A 24922-nucleotide genomic window follows, 5' to 3' on the forward strand; every position below is an offset into this window, starting at 1 on the left:
AGAAAACAAATCATAGTTGTTATGATGGGAAGTAGATGGTTGAGATTTTCTCTCCCCTGTCCTTAGTGTTTTCTCCACTGAACGAAGAGACAGGATGTAGTTTATACCCGAGCCTAGCCTGTGGTTGACCATTTGTCCTTGCAGTAAAATTGGGCCAATGACCAAATACCAAGTATCCTGTTTCAGGCTCAATGTATAGACCATTTGGACCAATGAGAACTTGCCACATGTAGCTATGAGTCCCCGACTGAAATTCCTACACAAATCCAAAACAGATGTTGAACTGAAAAACACTAGTTCCATTGCTCTTTAGCACTCTTGACCTCAAGTCTTCTGCATTGTGTTTTTATCTTAGAATATTCTTACATCAGTGTACCTCTCCCTTAAACACTGTCAGAGGTGTGACGACCCTCCCATTCTGTCTGCCGTATTCTCTCTTTGTTCTTGTTTCCTTATTAGGATGCCGGTGGGCGGAGTTGGGAGGGTCGTCAGCTACATGGGAAACACCTGGGCCCGGTGTGTCCCAGGATAAATAGACCTCTTCCACATTCATGGAAGAGACTCTCTCCATGCAGACACCTTTCTAGATTTTGTTGTGTTTCTTGGTGGCCTTTTGGTTGTTTGCTTTGGCACCTTTCAACACCCTGCATTATCACATTCATGCATGCAAAACACTCACTTACACTACTGATTACTGATTACACACACCATTTTATATTGTACTTAGTTATTTATTTAATAAATATATATTTTGTTACTCCTTATCTCCACGTTGTCTCCCTTTTGTCACGGGCTTTGAGCCGGTTCGTGACAGAGCCTAAGCGTGTTTGATGTAATGTTCTATTCCACTATACTGGCAAAATATATTTATTTTTATACGGTGCATTCAAAAAGTATTCAGACCCCTTGACCTTCTGGGGTAGGGTATCAAAAAGAGTCTGCAGCATTGAAGTTCCCCAAAAACCAAGTGGCCGCCATCATTCTTAAATGGATGAAGTTTAGAACCACCAAGACTCTTCCTAGAACTGCCTGCCCGACCAAACTGAGCAATTTGGGGAGAAGGGCCTTTGTCAGGGAGGTGACCAAGAATCTAATGGTCACTCTAAGAGAGCTCCAGAGTTCCTTCCAGAAGGACAACCATCTCTGCAGCACACCACCAATCATGCATTTATGGTAGAGTGGCCAGACGGAAGCCATTCCTCAGTAAAAAGGCACATGACAGCTCGCTTGGAGTTTGCCAAAAGGAGCCTAAAGAGTCACAGAACATGAGACACAAGATTCTCTGATCTGATGAAACAGAGATTGAACTCTTTGGCCTGAATGCCAAGAGTTACGAGTAAAAGGTCTGAATACTTATGTAAATGTGATACCAGTTTTTGGATTGCAAACATTTCTAAACACCTGTTTTTGCTTTGTCATTATGGGGTATTGTGTGTAGAATGATGAGGGTAAAAAATTATTTAATCAATTTTAGAATAAAGCTGTAACGTAACAAAATGTGGGAAAAGTCAAGGGTCTGAATACTTTCCGAATGCACTGTATATAATACAGTATACAAGTATACAATACTTATTTTCCACCATAATTTGCAAATAAATTCATTAAAAATCCTACAATGTGATTTTCTGGATTTTGTTTCTCTCATTTTGTCTGTCATAGTTGAAGTGTACCTATGATGAAAATTACAGGCCTCTGTCATCTTTTTAAGTGGGAGAACTTGCACAATTGGTGGCTGACTAAATACTTTTTTGCCCCACTGTACATATGCAGTATATGCAGTATATATGCATTGCTCCAAATTGCTCAAGCAAATTAACACAGACAATTGTAGATTTTACCAAGACCCAGAATATGTACATTTCAACCCATTGAATCTCAGACTCACAAAGCTGACGTTGAGCTCTCAAAAAAGGGACAAATGGCCAAAGGTTCCAAACAAGTAAGTACACTACATGACCAAACGTATGCGGACACCAGCTCGTCGAACATCTCATTCCAAAATCATGGGCATAAATATGATCCCCACTTTTCTGCTTGAACAGCCACCACTCTTCTGGGAAGTCTTTCCACTAGATGTTGGAACATTGCTGCGGGACTTGCTTCCATTCATCCACAGGTCGGGCACTGGCTTTGCAGTCAACGTTCCAATTCATCCCAAAGGTGTTCGATGGGGTTGAGGTCAGGGCTCAGTCAACTTCTTCCACAACGATCTCAACAAACGATTTCTGTATGGACCTCGGTTTGTGCACAGCAGCGTTTTCATGCTGAAACAGTTTTTTTTTTTTACCTTTATTTAACTAGGCAAGTCAGTTAAGAACAAATTCTTATTTACAATGACGGCCTAGGAACAGTGGGTTAACTGCCTTGTTCAGGGGCAGAACGACAGATTTTTACCTTGTCAGCTCTGGGATTCGATCTAGCAACCTTTCGGTTACTGGCCCAACGCTAGGCTACCTGCCGCCCCAAAGGGCCATCCCCAAACTGTTGGAAGCACAGAATCGTCTAGAATGGCATTATATGCTGTAGCGTTAAGATTTCCCTTCACTGGAACTAAGGGGCCTAGCACAAACCATAAAAACAGCCCCAGGTCATTAGTCCTCCTCCACCAAACTTTACAGTTGGCACTATGCATTCGTGCAGGTAGCTTTCTCCTGGAATCTGCCAAACCCAGATTTGTCCGTCGGACTGCCAGATGGTGAAGCATGATTCAGAATGCGTTTCCACTGGCTATGAGCTTTACACCAATCCAGCCGACGCTTGCCATTGTGCATGGTGATCTTAGACTTGTGTGCAGCTGCTCGGCTATGGAACCCCATTTCATGAAGCTCTCGACGAACAGTTATTGTGCTGACATTGCTTCCAGAGGCAGTTTGAAACTTGGTAGTGAATGTAGCAACCGAGGACAGACGATTTTTATGCGCTACGCGCTTAAGCACTCGGTGGTCCCATTCTGTGAGCTTGTGTTGCCTAACACTTCGCGTCTGAGCCGTCGTTGCTCTGGGGCAGCTCAAGCAGGGCAGAAATTTGACAAACTGACTTTTTGGAAAGGCGGCATCCTATGACAGCCACGTTGAAAGTTACTGAGCTCTTCAGTAAGGCTATTATACTGACAATATTTGTCTATGGAGATTACAAGGCTGGGTGCTCAATTTTATAGACTTATCAGCAACGGGTGTGGCTGAAATAGCTGAATCCACTAATTTGAAGGGGTGTCAACATACTTTTGTATATATAGTGTATCTTAAAACAAGCAAGAATTCTTTTCTATCAAAAAAGTAGGGCTTGAGACTTGCATAGGAGGCGACAGGAGCAGATAGGAGCCCAGTAATAGAGGGAAGTTGAAGGAGAGCACATGCAGGTAGAGAGAGGAACAAGCTTTTCTGTTTGATTAGATCGTTTGCGTTTATCAGGAAATTTCAAGAGTCCCAGCGACATATCCGGGAGGTCACAGGATCGAGCAGGCTTTATGGATATAAATATATAACCATAACCTCATTCCTAAGAGCTAGTTGACATGCAGCATTCACCGTTGTTAAGCTTATTGAGAGAAACGCTGTACTCACTGGTTTCCCATTGCCGCGCAGTGGACAGAAGAAACACACACATACAGAGAAGTGCTGTAATGTATGAGGGGGATTGACAAACTGGGACTATCTGAAACCTGTGACCTCACAGGCTTGTAGCAAAAGAGATAAGGAGTGCCATTTTAGATGTACTCAAACTACACACACACACACACACACACAAACACACACACTAGAGGTTGACCGATTAATCGGAATGGCCGATTAATTAGGGCAGATTTCAAGTTTTCATAACAATCGGAAATCGGTCATTTAGGATTTATTTCTTTTTTACACCTTTATTTAATCTTAATTTAACTAGGCAAGTCAGTTAAGAACACATTCTTATTTTCAATGACGGCCTAGGTACGGTGGGTTAACTGCCTTGTTCAGGGGCAGAACGACAGATTTGTACCTTGTCAGCTCAGGGATTCAATCTTGCAACCTTACGGTTAACTAGTCCAATGCTCTAACCACCTGCCTCACGAAGAGCCTGCCTGTTACACGAATGCAGTAAGAAGCCAAGGTAAGTTGCTAGCTAGCATTAAACTTAATCAATCATAATCACTAGTTATAACTACACATGGTTGATGATATTACTAGTTTATCTAGCGTGTCCTGCGTTGCATATAATCGATGCAGTGCGCATTCGCAAAAAAGGACGGTTGTTGCTCCAACGTGTACCTAACCATTAACACCAATGCCTTTCTTAAAATCAATACACAGAAGTATATATTTTTAGACCTGCATATTTAGCTAAAAGAAATCCAGGTTAGCAGGCAATATTAACCAAGTGAAATTGTGTCCCTTCTCTTGCGTTCATTGCACGCAGAGTCAGAGTATATGCAACAGTTTGGGCCGCCTGGCTCATTGCAAACTAATTTGCCAGAATTTTACGTAATTATGACATAACATTGAAGGTTGTGCAATGTAACAGGAATATTTAGACTAATGGATGCCACCCATTAGATAAAATACGGAACGGTTCCGTATTTCACTGAAAGAATAAACATCTTGTTTTCGAGATGATAGTCTCCGGATTCTACCATATTGACTCGCATTTCTGTGTGTTAGGTATAACGATGTGATGTGAAATGGCCAGCTAGTTAGCGGGGTGCGGGCTAATAGTGTTTCAAACGTCACTCGCTCTGAGACTTTGAGTAGTGGGTAACGCTGCTTCGATGGTGGCTGTTGTCGTTGTGTTCCTGGTTCGAGCCCAGGTAGGGGCGAGGAGAGGGACGGAAGCTATACTGTTACACTGGCAATACTAAAGTGCCTATAAGAACATCCAATAGTCAAAGGTATATGAAATACAAATGGTATAGAGAGAAATAGTCCTATAATTCCTATAATAACGACAACCTAACACTTCTTACCTGGGAATATTGAAGACTCATGTTAAAAGGAACCACCAGCTTTCATATGTTCTCATGTTCTGAGCAAGGAACTTAAACATTAGCTTTCTTACATGGCACATATTGCACTTTTACTTTCTTCTCCAATACTTTGTTTTTGCATTATTTAAACCAAATTGAACATGTTTCATTATTTATTTAAGGCTAAATTGATTTTATTGGTGTATTATATTAAGTTAAAGTAAGTGTTCATTCAGTTATGTTGTAATTGTCATTATTATAAAAAAATAAAATAAAAATAATCGCCGATTAATCGGCATCGGCTTTTTTTTTGGTCCTCCAATAATCGGTATCGGTATCGGCGTTGAAAAATCATTATCGGTCGACCTCACACACACACACACACACACACAAAGTAGAAAGGCCCATTGGCTCATCACCCATTGGCTCATCTTCAGCGCACTCATAAGCTCTCTTGCTTAATAAGCCTTCAGTAACATGCAATGCAAACTAATTTATCTGAACCTCATCACTGAGTACAATCTGTGTTTAAAGATTTTCCAGCTTATTGCTCTTTATTGTATAAAGTCATCACTCCACTACTGATCCTTTCCTGATTACACACTTTCCATAAATGATGTGTGTTTAGTTGTCATATCAATAAAGGCTCACTAGTGGATCAGAATGCCAAAGGACATTAGGCACAGACCAGCTCCACCACCCAGCTGTGTGTGTGTGTGTGTGTGTGTGTGTGTGTGTGTGTGTGTGTGTGTGTGTGTGTGTGTGTGTGTGTGTGTGTGTGTGTGTGTGTGTGTGTGTGTGTGTGTGTGAATCCGTGGACCAATCAGAGCAGAGGTCACATGATATTGGCACCCAACAGAGAATAGGGACAGAGGTGCGCAGAGGAACATTGGCAATTGAGGTTACACAAAGTAACAAAAATAAAGCAAATCTGGTGAAAAACATGGTAAATTATAAAAATCCTTCAATTTTTTTACGGCAATAAACATGCTATACGTTTTCACAATCAATCTAGCCTAACATAGCAACACCAGACAAGCCTTGAGAAAATCCATGGTGTATCCCCAGTCGCTTTTATCCACTTTAGTGAAAACACCTTCATATGTTTGGTCTATTGATATAACTTTACACCCAGTGGGGGCTCCTCAGAGGAGGAAGGGGGGGGACCATCCTCCTCAGTGAATTTCATAAAAAATCAAAAATAGTTTATCCTGTTTAGATAAAACTATACTAAATATATTAATGTCACCAAATAATGGATTAAAACACACTGTTTTGCAATGAAGGTCAATAGTAGCCTCAACAGCACACTCTGGGGTCGCACCATGGTGTAGCCAGAGGAAGACAGAAACTCGCTGTCCTACGGCTAAACAATGGTGCTACCCCAGAGTGTGCTGTTGAGGCTACAAAACCTAGGAGGCTAATGGTTCTCACCCCCTTCCATAGACTGACAAAGTATTTTTGACGGCTTCCGGAGGATGTCCTCCAATCTTTCAGAGCTCTTGCGGCATAAACTGACATATTGTCCACCCAATCAAATGATCAGAGAATCACTGAAAGAATAACCTACAGCTAGCTAGCATTGCATAAAATGTGGAGAGTAGTTGACTCAAAGAGAGAGAAAGACAATAGTTGAACAGTTTTTAACAAATGATTTATTAAAAAATTTACGAGAAGCAAGAGAGAGATAGAGACTTCATTATATTTAGTTTTTGTTTTTTTCACTTTCACTTTCACTTACTTAGCTTGTGAATGCAGCTAGCTAGTTAATCCTACTCAAACACCCGGCTCAAACAGAAAGGGATTGTTAGCTAGCTGGAACTCTTCCAAGTCAAGGTAAGATTTAGTTGTATTAATTTATTGCCACCAGGGAATTCCAGTGTAACTACTAAACTGCTTGCTGTACACTGTACTGCATAATTGTAGCAGGTTTACTAATGCATTTAGATCTAGTAGCTATGTTGATATTAGCTAATATGGTGACAATGGTGTAGGCTGTGAGTACCGGTTAGAAGTTATGGTATGAAGGTTTTGCTTAGAATGTTTTTTAGCCTGGTCACAGACAGCTGTTCTTTTTTAAATTTAACTTATATTTAACTAGGCAAGTCGGTTAACAACAAATGTGTATTTACAATGACGGCCTACCCCGGGCCAAACCCTAACCCAGACAACAATGGGCCTAGTTGTATGCTGCCCTATGGGACTCCCAATCACGTCCGCTTGCAGCACTGAAGTCCACAAGCGAAGGGAAAATGTGAGAGGAGGAGAGCACGTAGATGTGAGAAGGAATTATACAACAAACAAAGTAATCATGATGTTTGTATGTGGCTGCTATGAAAGTGAACTGTGTGTGTGGGTGATCAGGGGTGTATTCATTCCGACCTATTCTGTTGAAAAACTTTTCTTACATGGAAGCAAACGAAACGGGGATAAGCATACCTTAATTTGTCCAAAAGAAACTCTCGTTTGCAACTGTTTGGACGACTGATTACACCCTAAATCAGATAGATGGCGGTATTGAATGTGTCACTGGCTTTTTCCTTGATTAATAAAATGCTTATTTTATTTTAGGCTAGGTTGTAGCAACCTCATGATGGGTATAGGTAAAATGTTAGTATCATGTAGTAGCCTAAACCTATTCATTTCACATTGAGCTGGGTGAATGGAATATGAATGACAGTCATCCAATATTCTGTAATAGAAAAAATACCATGCCCCCCCCCCCAAAAAAAAAAAAACGGTTTACACCCTATGACAAAAGGTCAAGAGCATGTAGGCTAGCCTAACTGATACCTCCACATTGAGAGCTGCAACATCACAGTGTCTCTGTGTTACAGTAACATCTCACGGTCCACTCACAAATATAACATTCTCCTTGTCATGATAACATCTTGATCTGAACCACAAGCTCATCAGGGACACCAGAGTCTATGACACTAAGCAAATCCCTTTCTAAATGAGCTTTTTAATTGATAAGCCGCGTTCTCCTTCCGAGCTGGCTCATGGAACGTGAGAGAGGATGTATGTGTGTGTCGTGTGTGTGTGTGTGTAATAGACTGTATAAAAAATTATGAGCGCTCGAAGGAGAGAAAGAGAATGCAAGCAGAAGACAAAAATACCTCAAGCATTCTAGATTAGTAAGACACTAAAATGGGAAAATGGTTACAATAAGTTATAACACCTTTATGAGGACCTACACTCTAAAATGTCAATGATAACTTTGTTGGAAAATTAAACACTACTATCAGTTTATACTCTTTCTATTGGTTTGCACACATTCCATCAGTGGCCTCTGATCTCTACTGAAAAATATGCTTAGTACCATAAACCAATATGCCCGCAACTCTTTAGTATCTGGGCTATGTAAATACTAATGTTAAACACTAGCATGAATATTAATATGAATGAACGTTCCACATGATGGGGCACTGTCTGTCTCGTAGCTTGTTTCAGTCTGAGAGGTCAACCAGCTGCGAAACAATTACTTTCAATACATGATTCATTTAAACTAGTACGAAACTATAGTTATAAAAGCAATAAACTATTTAGGCTATGGTTTAACATTTCAACTAGGTGTTTTATTGTCAATCAGGCAGACCAGAAACGTAAACTATTCTCGCATTCAGGGCATTTTTCCATATAGCGACTACATCTGAATTATACATTTGAATTATGCCAGTCATTATAATAATGTCCACACAATGTTCTAATCAACATAACAGAGATTCTTACCTGTGATTTGTACGATTTCAAAGGTTGTTCCTTTCTTACTGTTTCACCAATGTTGGACTCGCGTCGCTCGCGGAAAAACTGGATTCGACACCTCCAACAGCACTCTCATGACGTCAGGGCAATGGGCGGAGGGAGTGGCAAACACAAGGGGCTCCAACATCAATGAATAACCTGTTTTTGGCACAAAGGTAAGCATGCTGCTTCATTATTGTTTTGTTTTTTAACATTCTGCTTAAGGTAGGTGTCTTCTCTATCCAAGGCCTACGGACAGGGTAAATTGTCCCAGCCTAATCGTTTGGTCAAAGTGTTAGTAATAGGCTATCGAGATAAACAATAAAAACATCAAAGTAAAGCCTACTAAAAACATCCAACAAATAATTGTGTTACAATGATGACAAGTCATACACAAGTAGGCTACTTCATTCCCTCTGGAATTGTATTCAATATGCTCTCTCATTATTGCCACTATAGACTTACACACTGTCAAGGACAGTGTGAGAGGAATAAGCAACATGAATTAGAATTCAATCAAACAAACTCCTTGCACTACCAACTTTGTTAGTATCATCTGCCCTCTAGTGGAGTTACCTTAGCTATCAATTACTCAATATTTTCCATCCCTCTGTCAAATCCCCATTCATTCATGCATGCATCCGTCAATTACATTATAGGGACTAAATGTAGGCTATTGAATACAGGTTGGGATGATTATAAACAACACTATTTGAAATTAAACATTTTCTGGAAATCGATGATAATCGATAATAATCGATAATCCGTGATGTGTGAAAGGCAGACAGACAATAAAAAATGCAATGTCCGGGGAACACCATACAACAACTGCAACAACATTTATAACAAACAGCTCATGCTCTTTTTCTACCCTAGATGGGGCTATGGGATAAATGGGGGCGTTACGGGTTCGTACACCCCTCTAACCAACGTCAACTTTCATGTGCCTGTTGCCTAGTGACGAAAAAGCCAGTGATGATTTCCTGTGTTTTAAAAAGCGTCTTGTAGGTATATTACCCTGCGCTAAATAAGTTCGAAATCTGAATTTATAGTGTGCAGAAAATGGGAGATATTCACAGCCGTGTCTTCAATTAGTTAACTAGATTATACCCTTTGAATTTGGGGTAACAGTTAGACTGTACGATTTGAAGTCATGAATAATTACATGTTTATCAGAGTTGTTGGAAAGGGGAGTTATGGAGAGGTGAATCTGGTGAAACACAAAACCGACCGTAAGCAGGTAAGAATACAACAATCCACTTCAAAACATGGTTTGAAAAACGTTATAATAGGTTTGTTTGACTCGGACACATGTAAGTTATTCCCTTCCCTGAATCCTCGATATCACAACAAGTTAGCAACTAGCAAGCTAACCAACGTTCATATTACTGCCGATGGGATCTACAAATAAGGTAGATACGTTTACCATTTAGAAATAAAGAACTGCGGCAAATGTTGTGAACATTCTGTCTAGACGCATTTGTGACAACGGTCTAGACAGAACGTTGGCCACATGCTTCTAGACAGAACGTTTGCAGAGTGAAATATGTTACGCGAAGTCGAACTCGTTTCTCCTGTTTTCCTTAGTATGTCATAAAGAAGTTGAACTTGACCACGTCCTCGAAACGTGAGCGGCGAGCCGCGGAACAAGAGGCTCAGCTTCTCTCGCAACTACGACACCCAAACATCGTGACATACAGGGAGTCGTGGGAAGGAGAAGACTGCCAGCTCTACATCGTCATGGGCTTCTGCGAGGGAGGCGACCTCTACCATAGACTCAAGCAACAGAAGGGGGAACTCCTACCTGAAAGGCAGGTGGTGGAGTGGTTCGTCCAGATAGCTATGGCCCTTCAGGTACATTGAAGTGCATCAAATCATAGCTGAGATTGTATAACAATTGATTGATATGCTTCAACATCTACTCTGCCTCTTTCCATTCGTTTTGGCAGAGGCTGAGGCTTATGTACAGGAGAGTTAGTGACAACATCTGACTTTTTTCTCTGTTGATTTGTAGTATCTACATGAGAAGTGTATCTTGCACCGGGACCTGAAGACCCAGAATATCTTTCTGACCAAGACTAACATCATCAAAGTGGGGGACCTTGGCATCGCTCGTGTTCTGGAGAATCAGAATGACATGGCCAGCACCCTCATAGGAACACCATACTATATGAGCCCGGAGCTGTTCTCCAACAAACCCTACAACCACAAGGTACGGTATACTTAGTAGATCAATACTTGAGATCATCACTGTTTAGAGCAGCAGTTCTATTGAGCCAGACACAATCTGAGGAGATTGCTGTTGTGTGCACTAGGCCCTTTTATTTGCCAACTTCAAGCCTCCTTTTCTCCCCAGTCTGACGTGTGGGCACTGGGCTGCTGTGTGTATGAGATGTCCACCCTGAAACATGCCTTCAATGCCAAGGACATGAACTCACTGGTGTACTGCATTGTAGAGGGAAAGGTCAGTCCCTTACGTCTTTTCCCAAATGAGTAGTCATGATCAGCGTTCCCTCTAAGTTGTGCGCTCCCCGGGAATGCCATGCTAAAGAAATATCAGCCTGCGCAGGGAAACACAAGATTGAACTTTCTAGTTCCCCCCTTTGGTTAACACTATCAACGCTTCCCTCTACTGTGGGAATTGTGATCTAATCAACGCAATATTAGCCACTTTCAATGCAACATACCGAAACAAAATTATTTATGCAAGAGACTTTCTTGTTGGTAGAATGCATTGGAGTAGGATTCTATTGCATTGACAGGCAGGACTCAGGCCCATACTCTACACAGACCAATTCAGCATAACCAGTCAGAGCTGCAGTAGACCTATATGCAAATAGATCATTGCCATATATGGATCTGTGCCATTCACCTTGAACTGGATTGTGTTTACAGCATGAGTGGTCACGAGTAGTTGCGCTTGTTTTGAGATCAGTGAGAGCTGCATGTGCTCTGCATGTGCTTATGCTTTGCTAGTAAGTGAGTTATTATCCCAGATATAGCACATTTCTAGTCCTCAATGGGGGAGTGGTTGCTTTCTACAAGAGCACAAAATGTGTACACTTCTAGCCATCTTTGAAAAGTGACTCAAGTAAATAGCCTTTTTTGTGTTAAAGGGGTAGTGTTGTATTTTGAGACAGTCTTGAATAAGCTAAGTAGCCAATAGGCAGAGGGTAGCATAATTTGTCTGATTCTCTGTAATAAAGGTATGGGAATAATATATATTTTTTTTTTTGTTGTAAAGTGGTTTCTTGCATCAAACAACACATTTTCAGTCGCCTCCTTGTCTGGAGGACAAGTGGATAAACCAGTTCATATCTTGTTCAATGTAGGCCTACATTCCACACCACACATTGGCTGCTACTGTAGGCTGAATGGTAGAACAGCTATGTTAAAATGTTATGTAATGCATTTTCTCCAGTTTTTTTATGGTGGGCCACTCTGATAGTCCTACATTATGATCAAATAGCCACAGTATCTTACGTGGCCACTGTTATAACTGTAACTTAAAGCTGATACAGACTCAGTGTTCACAGTAAAAGCGCAACAGAAGTTGCACACAATTTTCAAAATGTTAAAAGTTTGCGTTCAGCAGACCTGAAATTTGCTCAGTGCTGAAAATAATTAGAGGGAACATTGGTCATGATGAGATTATTTGTTTGCTACTAGATTCATACTATTTTCCTGTCATCCAGTTGCCTCAGATGCCGAGTAAGTACGACCCTCAGCTGGGAGAGCTGATAAAGAGCATGCTGTGTAAGAGCCCAGAGGACAGACCTGATGTCAAACATATCCTACGTCAGCCCTACATCAAACGACAAATCGCAATGTTTTTAGAGGCCACCAAAGAGTAGGTGGCTTCATTTGTTTTAGTACCTGGCTAACGCTTTCTTTCTCTCTCACTTCTTTGTATGTTGAACAAATATTTAGTAAATGTGTAGGATTGATGTCATCTTGGATATCTTGTTTGTTCAAATCACTCTAGGAAAACTGCCAAGTCCATAAAGAAAGCTGTTGGTGGTAGTAGCAGCAGACCCAGTGCAGCGTCTATGGTTTCGTCTAAGCCCAGGCCTGAGCCCCCCCCTCAATGTCCCCAGCCAGACCTAAACACCAAAGGGAAAAGGGTGAGAGTGAACAGCTAACAGAACACCACTAAAATACTCTGGGAAAACAAATATATATATATATATATATATATATATATATGCACAGTGTGGCATATCAAGAAGTTGATTAGACAGTTATCATTACACAGGTGCACCTTGTGCTGTGGACAAAAAGCCACTCTAAAATGTGCAGTTTTGTCACACAACACAATGCCACAGATGTCTCAAGTTTTGAGGGAGCGTGCAATTGTCATGCTGACTGCAGGAATGTCCACCAGAGCTGTTGCCAGAGAATTTAATGTTAATTTCTCTACCATAAGCCGCCTCCAATGTTGTTTTAGAGAATTTTGTAGTATGTCCAACCGGCCTCACAACCGCAGACCACGGCAGCCCAGGACCTCCACATCCAGCTTCTTCACCTGCAGGATTGACTGAGACTAGCAACACAGACAGCTGATGAAACTGAGGAATATTTCTGTCTGTAATAAAGCCATTTTGTGGGGAAATACTCTTTCTGATTGGCTGGGCCTGGCTCCCCAGTGGATGGGCCTATGCCCTCTTAGGCCCACCCATGGATGCACCCCTGCCCAGTCATGTGAAATCCATCGATTAGGGCCTAATGAATTTATTTCAATTTACTGATTTCCTTATATGAACTGTAACTCATTAAAATTGTTGTATGTTGTGGTTATATTTTTGTTTGAGAGAGAGAGACGGTGAGAGATATACAGGCCATAAAGTAAAAAATATGCTCATCAAGTTGCACAAGTGTCTTAATTGTTTTCATTGTGGTGTGTTTGTTCTATTTCTGTTCTCATTCATAGGAGATGAACTCACAAAGGCGTAATGGATACAATGGAATCATAAAAGACGCCCCACCCAAGACATATCTAACACCCAAATTCCCTGCATCAGAAATTCTCAACACCACTGGTGCATCCTTAGCAACCATCAGTAACATTGACATTGATATCCAGCCACAGGAAGAGGAGAGAAGGGCCCAGAGAGGGGATCCCTCCCACCCTCGCCCCCCCCCTTGCAGGGTGCTATCAGGTGTCAGTAGCAGGGTAGAGGAGAGGAGGACCTCCAATGGACCTCTAATGCAGTGTGCTTTGAATCACAGAGACGGAGTCAGAACCTCTGTAGAGAAAACTGAGAACATGGACGATAAGGATGACACAACGGAGCTACTCAAAGATGTGGTCATTGAGAGCCCTGCGCCTGAACAGACCGTAAGTCTGAATGTTTCCACCAGCTTGCCTGAATCAAGGTCTGCAGGGGAATTCAAAGTGGAATCCACTGGACAGACTTTTGAAGTAAATATTGATAACAAAGATGACACCATGAATCTTCTGAAGGAGGATCCCACACAAAAACATCCTGCAGATGTCAGAGTAAGTATCTGGCTTGTGGATAGGGAATGATACTCATGTACTACACACAGTGCACATACATTAGTAAATTCTGTGAATGAGAGTTGTAGTAGTTGTAAGCCTCTGTGTTATTGTCTTGTCTTTAAAGGAGAGCTTGGAATCCACAGAAAAGCTCTTAGAGACCCTTCCTCCTGTTATAACACTGGTAAGAACCAGTTTGTTCTCATATTGTGGGAATTTGTTTATTCTGTAGGCTACCACACTCCATATAGCACATCCTTTAGAGGTCACTGATGCTAGTTATGTTTTATCTGTGTATGTAGGAACCCTGTCACATGGAGCACCTCTCTCCAGACCCAGAGCAGGACACGCTCCCTCTGTGTACGCCTTCCTCCTCTGAGCCATTTGTCTCCCGGCAACGCAGGCAGAAGGACAGGAGGTGGATACAGAGTGATCCGGACAAGGTGAGGACAGTGACTGGGGGACTTTATCATGGCTTTGAGCTGTCAAAGTGCTTTGGAACCTAAAGGCTCTTCAACCTTTGCTTGTTCTTTCCCAGTGTAAAGTGACAGGTCCTAGACCTCTACCGCCTCCTCCTGTTGATGCAATGGTAGTGGAGGAGAAGAAGAGGAGCAGGGCAAACACAGAGAAGAAGAGGGCTACCACAACAAACTCTTCCACGACCATTAACTCCTCCAAGGACAGCAACATTCCACTGACACAAGTGAGGTCAATGCACTAAACAGCTACTGCTCAAACATAGTGTTGAGGTCTTGGAATATACACTGAGTGTACAGAACATTAAGGACACCTCTTTCCATCACATAAACTGACCCGGTGAAAGCTATGATCCTGTTAAACCCACTTCAATCAGCGTAGGTGAAGGGGAGGAGACAGGTTAAATAAATAAAAATTTAAAGCCTTGAGACCGTTGAGGCATGGATTGTGCATGTGTGCCATTGAGGGTGAATGGGCAAGACAAAATATTTAAGTGCCTTTGAATGGGGTATGGTAGTAGGTTCCAGGCGCACCTGTTTGTTTCAAGAACTGCAAAAATAAAAACGTTTTCACCGTGTATCAAGAATGGTCCACCACCCAGAAGATATCCAGCCAACTTGATACAACTGCCAGCATCATTATGGAACGCTTTTAACACCTTGTAGAGTCCATGCTCCCGACTAATTGAGGCTGTTCTGAGGGTAAAAGGGAGTGGTGCAACTCAATATTATGAAGGTGTTCCTAATGTTTGGTATACTCAGTGTATACTGCTAATTGTATATTGTCAATTATATTTCCTTTTTGTTGAAATAAAGTTGTTTCAACTTTATAATAAGTTTAATGCCCATGTATTTAGATGGTAATTACATAGGCAGGTAAAGTTTAATATCTCTACTGCTTCCAGGAGCGTCCTCTTTCAGCCAGGGAGAGGAGAAGACTGAGGCAGTCCCAGGAGAACCCAAGCCAACCAGGTTATCTCCTCTGCTCTGTGTTGTCAATATATCATATGACCATAGGACCAGACAGAATTGGCAAGGGCCATTTTGTCATATTAAACAATAAAGCGGTAGCTATGCTTTGTATTGCTCACTGTAGTATTCTTCTTTCCTGCGGTTGTCAATACAGTAAGAAGGGCGTCGAATGAGGTTGCCTCGTTACATAATAAGCAGCCAGAGTTCCAGAACCCCACTGTCACTCTCTCTGTATCTGACATGGGCAAGGAAACAAACAAGGTAACTATAGGTTGATCTCCATTGTCTTACTGTTCCAGTAAGTTTAATCGGTGTATAATTGGCTTCAGTCTATGACAGTGGTGTATTCTTCTCTAGCAGGACAGGTTGCTGGTGCGACCGTCTGACGACGATGAATACAGCTCCTCCACCAGCTCAACTGATCACTCTGAGAGGGACTGCAAAGAGGGGTAAAAACAACTTGTTCTGGCTCTTTGAGAGCAGTGCCACCCCCCCCCCCACCCATAGAAGCACAAAGCCCTTTAAGTGTTGCTGGTGACCATTTAAATCTGACGCATTTTTTTTTTTTATTGCAGAAAGAGTGAATTCAGTGATTTGCAGGACCTGGTTCAGAGGATGGCCCATACATTGCGAATGGATGGCAGAGATGTGGTTAGTGAGCTGGATGGTGGTGGTAGATCTGGCTCTACTCCACTGGCTGAGTTTAAGTTGAACAGGAAGTACAGGGACACACTGGTGCTGCATGGGAAAGCTAGAGAGGAGCAGGAGTTCCACTTCAGTGAATTACCCAACGGTCAGTCTTAGCCAAAACAGTCTCCCTGAGCATCCTTAGCAGATTCAATGCATGTTTCAATGCAATATTGCCCTGGTGACTGGTTTATCACTGAGAAATCAATTTATTTCTACATAAGAAATAAGTGGATTCAAAACAAAAATTGTATTGAACTCTCCTCTTAAAAGGCACCACATCTGGACCGGCGAAGGTCCGCAGAGCCATTGAGCACCTGAGAACAGATGTGGTGAAGGGACTGGGGGTGAAGCTGTTGGACAGAGTCCTGGACATAATGGAGGACGATGACGAGGACAAACGAGAGGTTAAGATTCAAAATTACATCCATGATCGTGCTTCCAGCTAGACATGGCTGTAATCTCAGTTTTATTCTTTCTCCACACAGCGGTGTCTTCGGGAGCAGATGGGAGAGGACAAGTACCAGTCATATGCTCTGATGGTGCGGCAGCTAAAGTTCTTTGAGGATGTTTCGTTCAAGGGTTAAGTTCAGCTAATGAACAATGCAATACTTTTGTATAGACAATCGCATCTCCATATCCTATGTATAAGTTCATGTAGACTATTTTTAAACCTCACTTTAAATATAAATACATAATCTAATTTTCCATAAAGGTTACAATATGCAATGAGTCTTCTGTTACCGTTTTTCTACCTGTCAGGTAGATTGATTGTAATGAAATATTTATAATGCAAACTAGTGCAATAATAAATGTACCTATAAACACATAGTAAATTCTTAATTTCCTGATTGTATATAAGTTGCAGGATGTAGAAGTACTGTATTGTAGATATTTCCATCCCCTTTGTTTGACTTTAAATGATTTATAAAGTTCTTTATTTATCCTTACATAGATTCTTATATCCACATTATTAAACAGTTGGGATGATAACATGCGTGCAGTCTACAAAGTATCCACGGTAGCAAATCTGTTTATTGTACATTGACATTCCACCACTGTTTGGCATAATACCCTGTAACAAAGGGTTCCTTTAAACAAGAATTTATTGTACAGACATACGGTTATTTTCAGTCACAAAACATGTCTTGGGCAAACTGGTACAAACATTCATGATCTACTTGTGCTTCTTCTTCTTCAGATTCTCCTGAGGCTTTTGCAGGGTTTCTCCTGTAGTCTCTGGTAGGGCTGGCTGCCAGGAGAGGGGGTTCTGTCTGTACATGGGCCAGGGGGGCAGGGTCAGCTGAGGAGGGGAGAGGCGAGGAGACATGGGATAAGGGCGAGATGTTGAGGAGAAGAGGGTTAGTCCCGTAAAATGTTTTACATTGCAGATGAGAATGTAATGACTACAGAGTATACATTTTGAATAAACCTGAGTCAAGGTTGGTCTGTGGGTGCACTCTTTGCACAGGTGCAACATTTTCTGCTTGGCACAACATCAAATACACATATTCAGGGACAATGGAATGAAACTTAACTCACCAAACAAGACACAGCAAAACCTCCTAACACTATGTACACAGTCCACCCAAACTGTTCAATGATGAGGCCATAAGCAAATCCGATCACCTGGAGGGTAATGCAAGGGGTTAGCCTAATAATAATGGACTAAAGGAGCCTAATGTTACACCTTCCATTCCAAGATATTACATGTTCTGTTTAAAGACTAACTGGCTTTGGAAGCCAAAACAGCCAAATACATATAAACGTGAATCGATTGTCAATTAGGTTCTAGAAACATAAATCCCTCTACTATCAAATCATTTAAAAAAATGGAGGATACACACTTACTCTACACTGTTTTAACACAGCTGCAGCCGACAGTATTTTTTTTGTGACGTTCATCTTCCATTACAAACAGGTGTTCAGAGACAGATGGCTAATTAGTACAGGTAGTTCACTCTGTCTTAGATAAACTAGAATGGAAATGCAACCTGGTCTCAGAGCATTTCGTATTATTCTGTATGTATATCTGAGAACCAATTTAGAATTATGTTACATTTCATATGGTGTGTATTAATTTGTGGATCTCCATCACCCATATGATATGTTATGAATTACAATTCATATTATGTTAAGAATTTGCAAAAAGTACCATGTTACAAATTTGTAAAAACTTGTTACAAATTCTAGCTAGGTGGCTAACGTTTGCTAGGTGTTGGTTTTAAGGTTAAGTTTATGAGTTAGGTTAAAGGGACAGTGTTAGCTAACATGCTAAGTAGTTGGAAATTAGCTAAAAAGTAGTAAGAAAACCAAACAAAAATATTAACGTAACATGTAAAGTGCCGGTGTCATGAGCTGAAATTAAAGATCCCAGAAATGTTCCATACGCACAAAAAGCATCTCTCAAATGTTTTTGTTTACATCCCTGTTAGTGAGCATTTAATCCTTTGCCAAGATAATCCATCCACTTTACAGGTGTAGCATATTGAGAAGCTGATTAAACAGCATGATCATTACACAGGTGCACCTTGTACTGGGGACAATAAAAGGCCATCCTAAAATGTGCAGTTTTGTCACACAACGCCACAGATGCCTCAAGTTGAGGAAGCATGCACTTGGTATTCTGACGGCAGGAATGTCCACCCGACCTGTTGCCATAGAATTTTATGTTAATTTCTTTACCATTATGTTTTAGAGACGTCCAATCGACCTCACAACCACAGACCTTGTGTAACCATGCCAGGCTAGGACCTCCACATCCGGCTTCTTTACCTACGGGATCGTCTTGAGACCAGCTACCCGGACAGCTGATGAAAATGACAACTATTTCTGTCTGCAATAAAGCCCTTTCGTGGGGAAAAACTCATTCTGATTGGCTGGGCCTGGTTCCTAAGTGGGTGGGCCTACATGTCATGTGAAATCTATAGATTAGCGCCTTATTAATTTATTTAAATTGACTGATTTCCTTAAGAAATGTAACTCTGTAAAATCGTTAACTGTTGTGTTTATTTTTCTTCAGTATAGTTGAAAAGTAGCTAATTAGCTAAAATACTAAAGTTGTCTGATGAGATTCAACCTTTTGGTTGCTAGATGTTCATGTTATTTTTCCATAAGTAACCATCTGTCTTGTGTAACCATACCAAATGTAACATATCATACTAATGAGTGTCTCGGATTTACGTTTACTATGTTACGTCTAGTCTATGAGACCAGGCTGGGAAATATGGCCATGTGGGAACCCTAACCAAATGGAACTGGGAGTCATGATCAACTGCTAGGGTTAAACAACACACTGAAAAGTACATTTTAATAGGCATGTTTGTCAGGCCACTCACCGCTGAGGCAAGTATGATTCCTTGGAAGATCTGCTCCGCCAGCTTTTGTCCTTTATAATCCTAAAACATCACCAAGCCATTTGCAAAGTTTATCATTTTTGAGGAAAGACTGGTAGATTGTTACATCACAACTGGAAAACTAATATCTGACGTGTCAATCAATAATCAAGACAGATCAAGAAGGTTCATCAAAAGTGGTGCCTTGAAGAGTAGTATTACTAGGCTTTGTGATTGGGGATGAATTTATACATTTGGTTCGAACTCTAGGGCATGCACAATGGGATCTTTGTGATTGGGGATGAATTTATACATTTGGTTCGAACTCTAGGGCATAACACATGGGATCTATCTTGCGGTTCAATGATGTGCCATATGGGCATCTAGCTGGCTAGCATCCAAACATTGATCAATGTTTGATTCCAACAATATGACATGGATTTATGGTTGGATGAATAGTTAGCTAATTATTATACTCTTAACAATGTTCAATATTATTTTTGCATCGAATTTCGGTTCGAACTAGTTTATACGTTATTGCTCTCTAGCTAGCTTACTGCAACTGCTTGAAATTGTAGCAAACGTTAGCTAGCGTTTGATTAATCGACTCATTATTTTTTTAATTTGCAGCTATTTGCAACAGTCTTTGAATTCAGTAATAGTTCAAATTCTTACCATGTGTGTTGGAATGGAGTTAAATATTGACAACATCTTTCTACGTCAGATAGCTAATCAGCTTAAAGTAAAACTGCATACAATTTGTCTGGTTAGACTTCCGGTTTCAAAAAGCATACGTAGTATTTCGAAGGACCTAAGACTGTTGATGCATTCAAGCCAATGGCCGTATTAGAGAGCATCAACATGACCGCAGGCGACTGCCGATTGACTGATCTAAAAATCAACTTGCATGATAAATAATTACTAATTGTTGTTTGTAGATCAGTCAGTCAGTCACAATTTAACCATGATCCATTGCTGTTTTGAGCCATAGACTGTAAAAGGAAAGGGGAAAGTATTCGATCAAGTGACACCATTCAAATCTAAATCCAATTGTATTTGTCACAGGCGCTGAGTACAACTGGTGAATACTTTACATTAACATGCTTGCTTACTACCCCTTCCCAACAATGCAGAGTTTTAAAATAAAATACTAAGATAAGGAATAAAATAAAATACACAAGAATAGAGCTACAGTGCATTCAGAAAGTATTCAGACCCCTTGACTTTTTCCACATTTTGTTACTTTACAGCCTTATTGTAAAATTGATTAAATTGTTTTTTTTTCTCATCAATCTACACACACAATACCCCATAATGACGAACCAAAAACAGGATTTTAGAAATGTTTGCATATTTATTAAAAATACAAAACCAGAAATATCACATTTACATAAGTATTCAGACCCTTTACTCAGTACTTTGTTAAAACATATTTGGCAGCGATTACAGACTCGAGTCTTCTTGGGTATGATGCTACAAGCTTGGATCACCTGTATTTGGGGAGTTTCTTCCATTCTTCGCTGCAGATCATCTCAAGCTCTGTCAGGTTGGATGGGGAGTGTTGCTGCACAGCTATTGTCAGGTCTTGTCTTGTTTTGCACGCTTTGTACAATTGAATACATGCTCTCAGGGTAAGTAACCATTTATACTGTACCAACTGAATCAACATAAGACTCTGAAACAAGGATTCAGCATACTGTTACTTTTAGAACAAAGGTTTCTCAGAAACTCAACTTTCACTTTAGCAATGACATCTTAACATTTCAAACAAATACAAAACCAAAGCACTTCAAGTCAACTTTTCAATAACAAGTTTACATTCTGGAACTCTTTTAGGGCAGTGATCTGCCTACACCCTTTGACATTTCACAGGTCTAGGACAGCTCTGGGCTTGACCTCTCTTCCTGACCTTGTGTGATATGATGCTGAGCATGCTTCTGTGTCAGTCAACAGTTCTTGTGGTGTTGCAGGTAAGTATGGGGTATGTTGTGCTGTGTGTGTGTTAAAGGCCACATTCTCTTTCAGGGGAACAGTTCATCTCATCAGTGTGTTGTTCTTTTGTGTTCAGTAGGTGATGACGATTGCGGCTGTACACTGCTCCTTCTGCAGTGCGGACGCGATATGAACATTCAGTGTCAGCTGGCTGTATGACGACTGCTAGCTTTCAGTGGCAATGCTTCTGGATTGTAACTGACTCTCCGTCGTTCAGTGGTGGCAGTGGTCTCGCTGACCTGTCGTAGTATCGCTTTTGTTGTTGATGTCTCTGTGCACGTTTTTCATGCATTTCCTTGTAGCTGACGATCTCAGGTTGCAGCTGCTGGTTGGTGCTGGGAAGGATTGAGCGAAGACTGCGGCTCATCAACAGCTGGGCTGGTGATTTTAAGTTGTCAACTGGAGTGTTGTGGTATTCAAGGAGACTGAGGTAGAGGTCTCTCTTGTCTGCTTTTGCTTTGTCCATGAGTGATTTGGCAATCTGCACAGATTTTTCAGCAAAGCCATTACATTCAGGGTAATGTGGGCTTGTGGTGACATGTGAACTCCTATGCTTTTGTGAAGGATTCAAACACATTTGATTTGTAAGAGGGGCCATTGTCAGATATCAAAGTCTCTACAATGCCATTCCTGGCAAAGATTGCTTTCAGCTTGTGTATCACAGCTTCAGATGTGTTGCTGTGAAGCTTGTCGAGTTTGAATTATCTGCTGTAGTAGTCCACTGTTACGTTGTAGTCCTCATTGTTCTGGGTGAACAGATCGGTTGCCATGACCTGCCAGGGATCTGTCTGGGTTACAGTAAGGTAACATTAGCTCTTTGGTGTTTGAGGGGCGTCGTTCAAGACAGGCGAGATTTTACCAGCAATGTCCTCTATTTGTTTGCACATTCTAGGCCAAAATAAAACGTCCAGTGCTCTCTGTTTGCACTTTTCCATGCCCATGTGTCCAGCATGGATCTTTGTCAAAATCACTTCTCTGAAACTGGCAAAAATTATGATTTTCTCTCCTTTGAAAATTATTCAGTTGATATGTGATAGTTCATCACGATGGTTCCAGAACTCTGAGACACTCGAAGGGGATTTTCTCCTCTCCTCAGGCCATCCATCCTGTATGACTTTCCTCAGCTGTGTGAGTTAGGAGTCCTTTTCTGTTTCTGCTCGGCTCTCCTTAACTTTTGTGTCACTAACTGATAAGTTGTTGTACACAGTGTGCACTTGAATGTCTGAGGCTGCTGTCCTTGTAGGTAAGAAACTTCCTGGAGAGTGTGTCTGCGACAGGGATGTCTTTGCCTGGACGGTGAGTGATTGTGAAGTCGTATTTTTGTAGTTGAAGGATCTGTAGCCTTGGAGAGGCTGCGGCTAGTGGTTTCCTCATGATTGACTCGCAGGGCTTGTGGTCGGATTCCACAATGACTTGTCGTCTATATGTAAAGATGGAAACGCTTACATCCAAACAGAATGGCGTACAGCTCCTTTTCGATTTGAGCGTTGTTGATTTCACAGTCTGTGAAAGATTTGGAAGCGTAGCCGATGGGCTTTCCTTCTTGCAGTAGCACTGCACCTAGTCCATACTTCGACGCATCCACTTGGAGTCTGAGCTCTTTGTTGGGGTCATAGTAGGCAAGGATTGGTCCTGATTCTCGCGTGATCAAGTCTTTCAGTCTCTGGAAAGCAATGTTGTGTTGCTTGTCCCAGAGGAACTCACTGGACTGCTTTAGCAGCTGACGCAGAGGTGCATTAGCATTGGAGAGGTTGCGAACTTGGTTAAGTAGTTGACCATGCCAAGCAGTTTCCAGCTCTGCAGGGTTCTTTGGTGGATCCATTTCTTTTATGGCTGAGATCTTCTGTGGATCTGGCTTGATTCCATTCGCTGTGAGAAGATGTCCGAAGTAGCTGACCTCTGTAGTGCCGACTGTGCTCTTCTCGGGGTTGAGCCGAATTCCTCTCTCGCGGGACCTTTGCAGCATCGCACAGAGGTTTCTGACGTGTTCCTCCTTGGTTCGACCATACACAAGGATGTCATCCACAATTGACACAACTCTGTCGAGGCCTTCGTACACTTCGTCGATCTTTCACTGAAACTCGTCTTGGACTGTGGCAATCCCAAAAGGCAGGCAACAAGACCTGTAGCGTCAAAACGGTGTGTTGAACATTGTAAGCTTAGATAACTCTTCTGTGAGCTTGATAGCCCAGTAGCCTGCCCTGGCTTTCATGACACTGAAGTAGCTTGCTCCTGCTAGCTTGTGTGTGATGCCATTTAGCTTTGTTAAAAGGTAAAAGGGGGGTTTGATAGCCTTGTTCAAGTCTCTTGGGTCAAGACATACTCTAAGCTTGCCTGTGCGTGGTTTCTCCACCACCACTAACACGTTTACCCAATCTGTCGGTTCTGTAACCTTGGTGACTATGTCAGATTGCTCCATGGAATCCAACTCTTTCTTCAGACGGGCACGGAGAGCAAGGGGAATCATTCTCGGTGGGTAGACCACAGGGGTTGCGTCTGGGACAAGGTGAATGGTACATTCTCCTGGGAACAATCCTATTCCTGTAAAAACATCAGCAAACTCCTCCATTATATATTCTGTCTCTACTGGTGCTGTCACTGATAAAACTAGCTTGATGAGGTCCATGTCTAAACATGCTTTAAGACCTAGCACTGCAAGTGCTCGAGTGTCAACGATGTAAAAGTCCAACATCATGTCACTTCCCTTATATTTGCATTTGAAAGTGCATGTGTCTTTTACTGCGAGCTGTTTACCATCATAACCAGTCAGTCTGCACGTGGTGGGCTGTAGCTCGCACTCAGATGTCAAGCTGCAGTACTTATTCAGAGGAATAATGTTTACTTGCACACCAGTGTCTAGTTTGAACTTTAGCTCTGTGCCTTGTTTTCCTTTAGCTCTGTGCCTTGTTTTCCTATCTCAATGTCAGCAAAGGGTCTGTCTCTGATATTTGATTTTTCTGTCACTGAATCAATAAACAGTTCATCAGCATTTGATTCTTTGATTGACATTTCATCTTCACTCACGGAGTGTACTGTTTTTTCACTGAGTTCTGTCTCTCGTTCTGAAGCACGCTCTCTGGGCACTAGAGGTTTGCTTTGATGTCTACCTGACTGTGTGGACTGCTTGTTCACGTGATGTGCTCGTGCTTTCGCCCAAAATGGTTTTCATCTAAACCTGTGCTAGCTCGTGAGATATGGCTATGTCGATAGCTTTGCCCAGCGTTAGCTCAGACCCAACATTCAAACGTTTCTCTCTCACTCGCAGTGAGTGTATTCC

At 41.6% G+C, this 24922-nt stretch overlaps 3 protein-coding genes across 7 annotated transcripts in view; 1 reads left to right on the forward strand and 2 right to left on the reverse strand.

The window, feature by feature from the left end:
• camk1b (calcium/calmodulin-dependent protein kinase Ib) overlaps positions 1 to 9167 on the reverse strand; it is a 76491-nt gene extending 67324 nt beyond the window's left edge. The window contains exon 1 of one of the 2 annotated variants that reach the window (XM_020483263.2): positions 8672 to 9167. Coding sequence is in view for 1 of the 2 variants with exons in the window: in XM_031825035.1 (XP_031680895.1) it covers positions 3564 to 3574 (11 nt within the window). In the remaining variant the exon portion in view is untranslated. Of the gene's footprint in view, positions 1 to 3563; positions 3654 to 8671 lie in introns of those variants that run through there. The other variant, XM_031825035.1, reaches the window with a different exon arrangement.
• Positions 8750 to 17149, forward strand: LOC109891020 (serine/threonine-protein kinase Nek4). 4 transcript variants are annotated; one of them, XM_020483262.2, is made up of 16 exons: positions 8750 to 8859; positions 10271 to 10537; positions 10698 to 10895; positions 11040 to 11147; positions 12379 to 12533; positions 12669 to 12807; positions 13614 to 14183; positions 14311 to 14367; positions 14486 to 14626; positions 14722 to 14886; positions 15565 to 15631; positions 15786 to 15892; positions 15989 to 16080; positions 16207 to 16424; positions 16592 to 16725; positions 16807 to 17145. In XM_020483262.2, the coding sequence occupies exons 2-16, from the start codon at positions 10424 to 10426 to the stop codon at positions 16903 to 16905; spliced, it is 2364 nt and encodes a 787-aa protein (XP_020338851.1). In that variant the 5' UTR covers positions 8750 to 8859; positions 10271 to 10423; the 3' UTR covers positions 16906 to 17145. The 4 variants fall into 4 exon arrangements, with proteins under 4 accessions (XP_020338851.1, XP_020338850.1, XP_020338849.1 ...); XM_020483260.2 differs by lacking the exon at positions 8750 to 8859 and adding an exon at positions 9594 to 9923 and having other exon boundaries at positions 15992 to 16080; positions 16807 to 17149; XM_020483259.2 differs by lacking the exon at positions 8750 to 8859 and adding an exon at positions 9596 to 9923 and having other exon boundaries at positions 16807 to 17149.
• A 186-nt stretch (positions 17150 to 17335) lies between these two features.
• spcs1 (signal peptidase complex subunit 1) lies at positions 17336 to 20460 on the reverse strand. The gene is made up of 4 exons (XM_020483264.2): positions 20329 to 20460; positions 19657 to 19716; positions 17861 to 17947; positions 17336 to 17621 (listed from the first exon to the last, which is right to left on the reverse strand). Exons 1-4 carry the CDS (start codon positions 20362 to 20364, stop codon positions 17496 to 17498), a joined length of 309 nt encoding a protein of 102 aa, XP_020338853.1. The 5' UTR covers positions 20365 to 20460; the 3' UTR covers positions 17336 to 17495.
• Between the last annotated feature and the right edge of the window lie 4462 nt (positions 20461 to 24922).

This window comes from Oncorhynchus kisutch, linkage group LG5, assembly GCF_002021735.2.
Source record: "Oncorhynchus kisutch isolate 150728-3 linkage group LG5, Okis_V2, whole genome shotgun sequence".
NCBI lineage: Eukaryota > Metazoa > Chordata > Actinopteri > Salmoniformes > Salmonidae > Oncorhynchus > Oncorhynchus kisutch.

What these genes read in the sequence shown, in the direction of transcription:
- LOC109891020 (XM_020483259.2), top strand. Translation starts at nt 9,837, where the DNA reads ATGAATAATTACATGTTTATCAGAGTTGTTGGAAAGGGGAGTTATGGA. An exon ending in ACAAACCCTACAACCACAAG is followed by an intron (nt 10,896 to 11,039) that starts GTACGGTATACT and finishes TTTTCTCCCCAG; the next exon opens with TCTGACGTGTGGGCACTGGG. An exon ending in AACATCCTGCAGATGTCAGA is followed by an intron (nt 14,184 to 14,310) that starts GTAAGTATCTGG and finishes TTGTCTTTAAAG; the next exon opens with GAGAGCTTGGAATCCACAGA.
- spcs1 (XM_020483264.2), bottom strand. Translation starts at nt 20,364, where the DNA reads ATGTTGTCAATATTTAACTCCATTCCAACACACATG. An exon ending in GAATCATACTTGCCTCAGCG is followed by an intron (nt 17,948 to 19,656) that starts GTGAGTGGCCTG and finishes ATTACCCTCCAG; the next exon opens with GTGATCGGATTTGCTTATGG. An exon ending in GTTTTGCTGTGTCTTGTTTG is followed by an intron (nt 17,622 to 17,860) that starts GTGAGTTAAGTT and finishes TCCCCTCCTCAG; the next exon opens with CTGACCCTGCCCCCCTGGCC.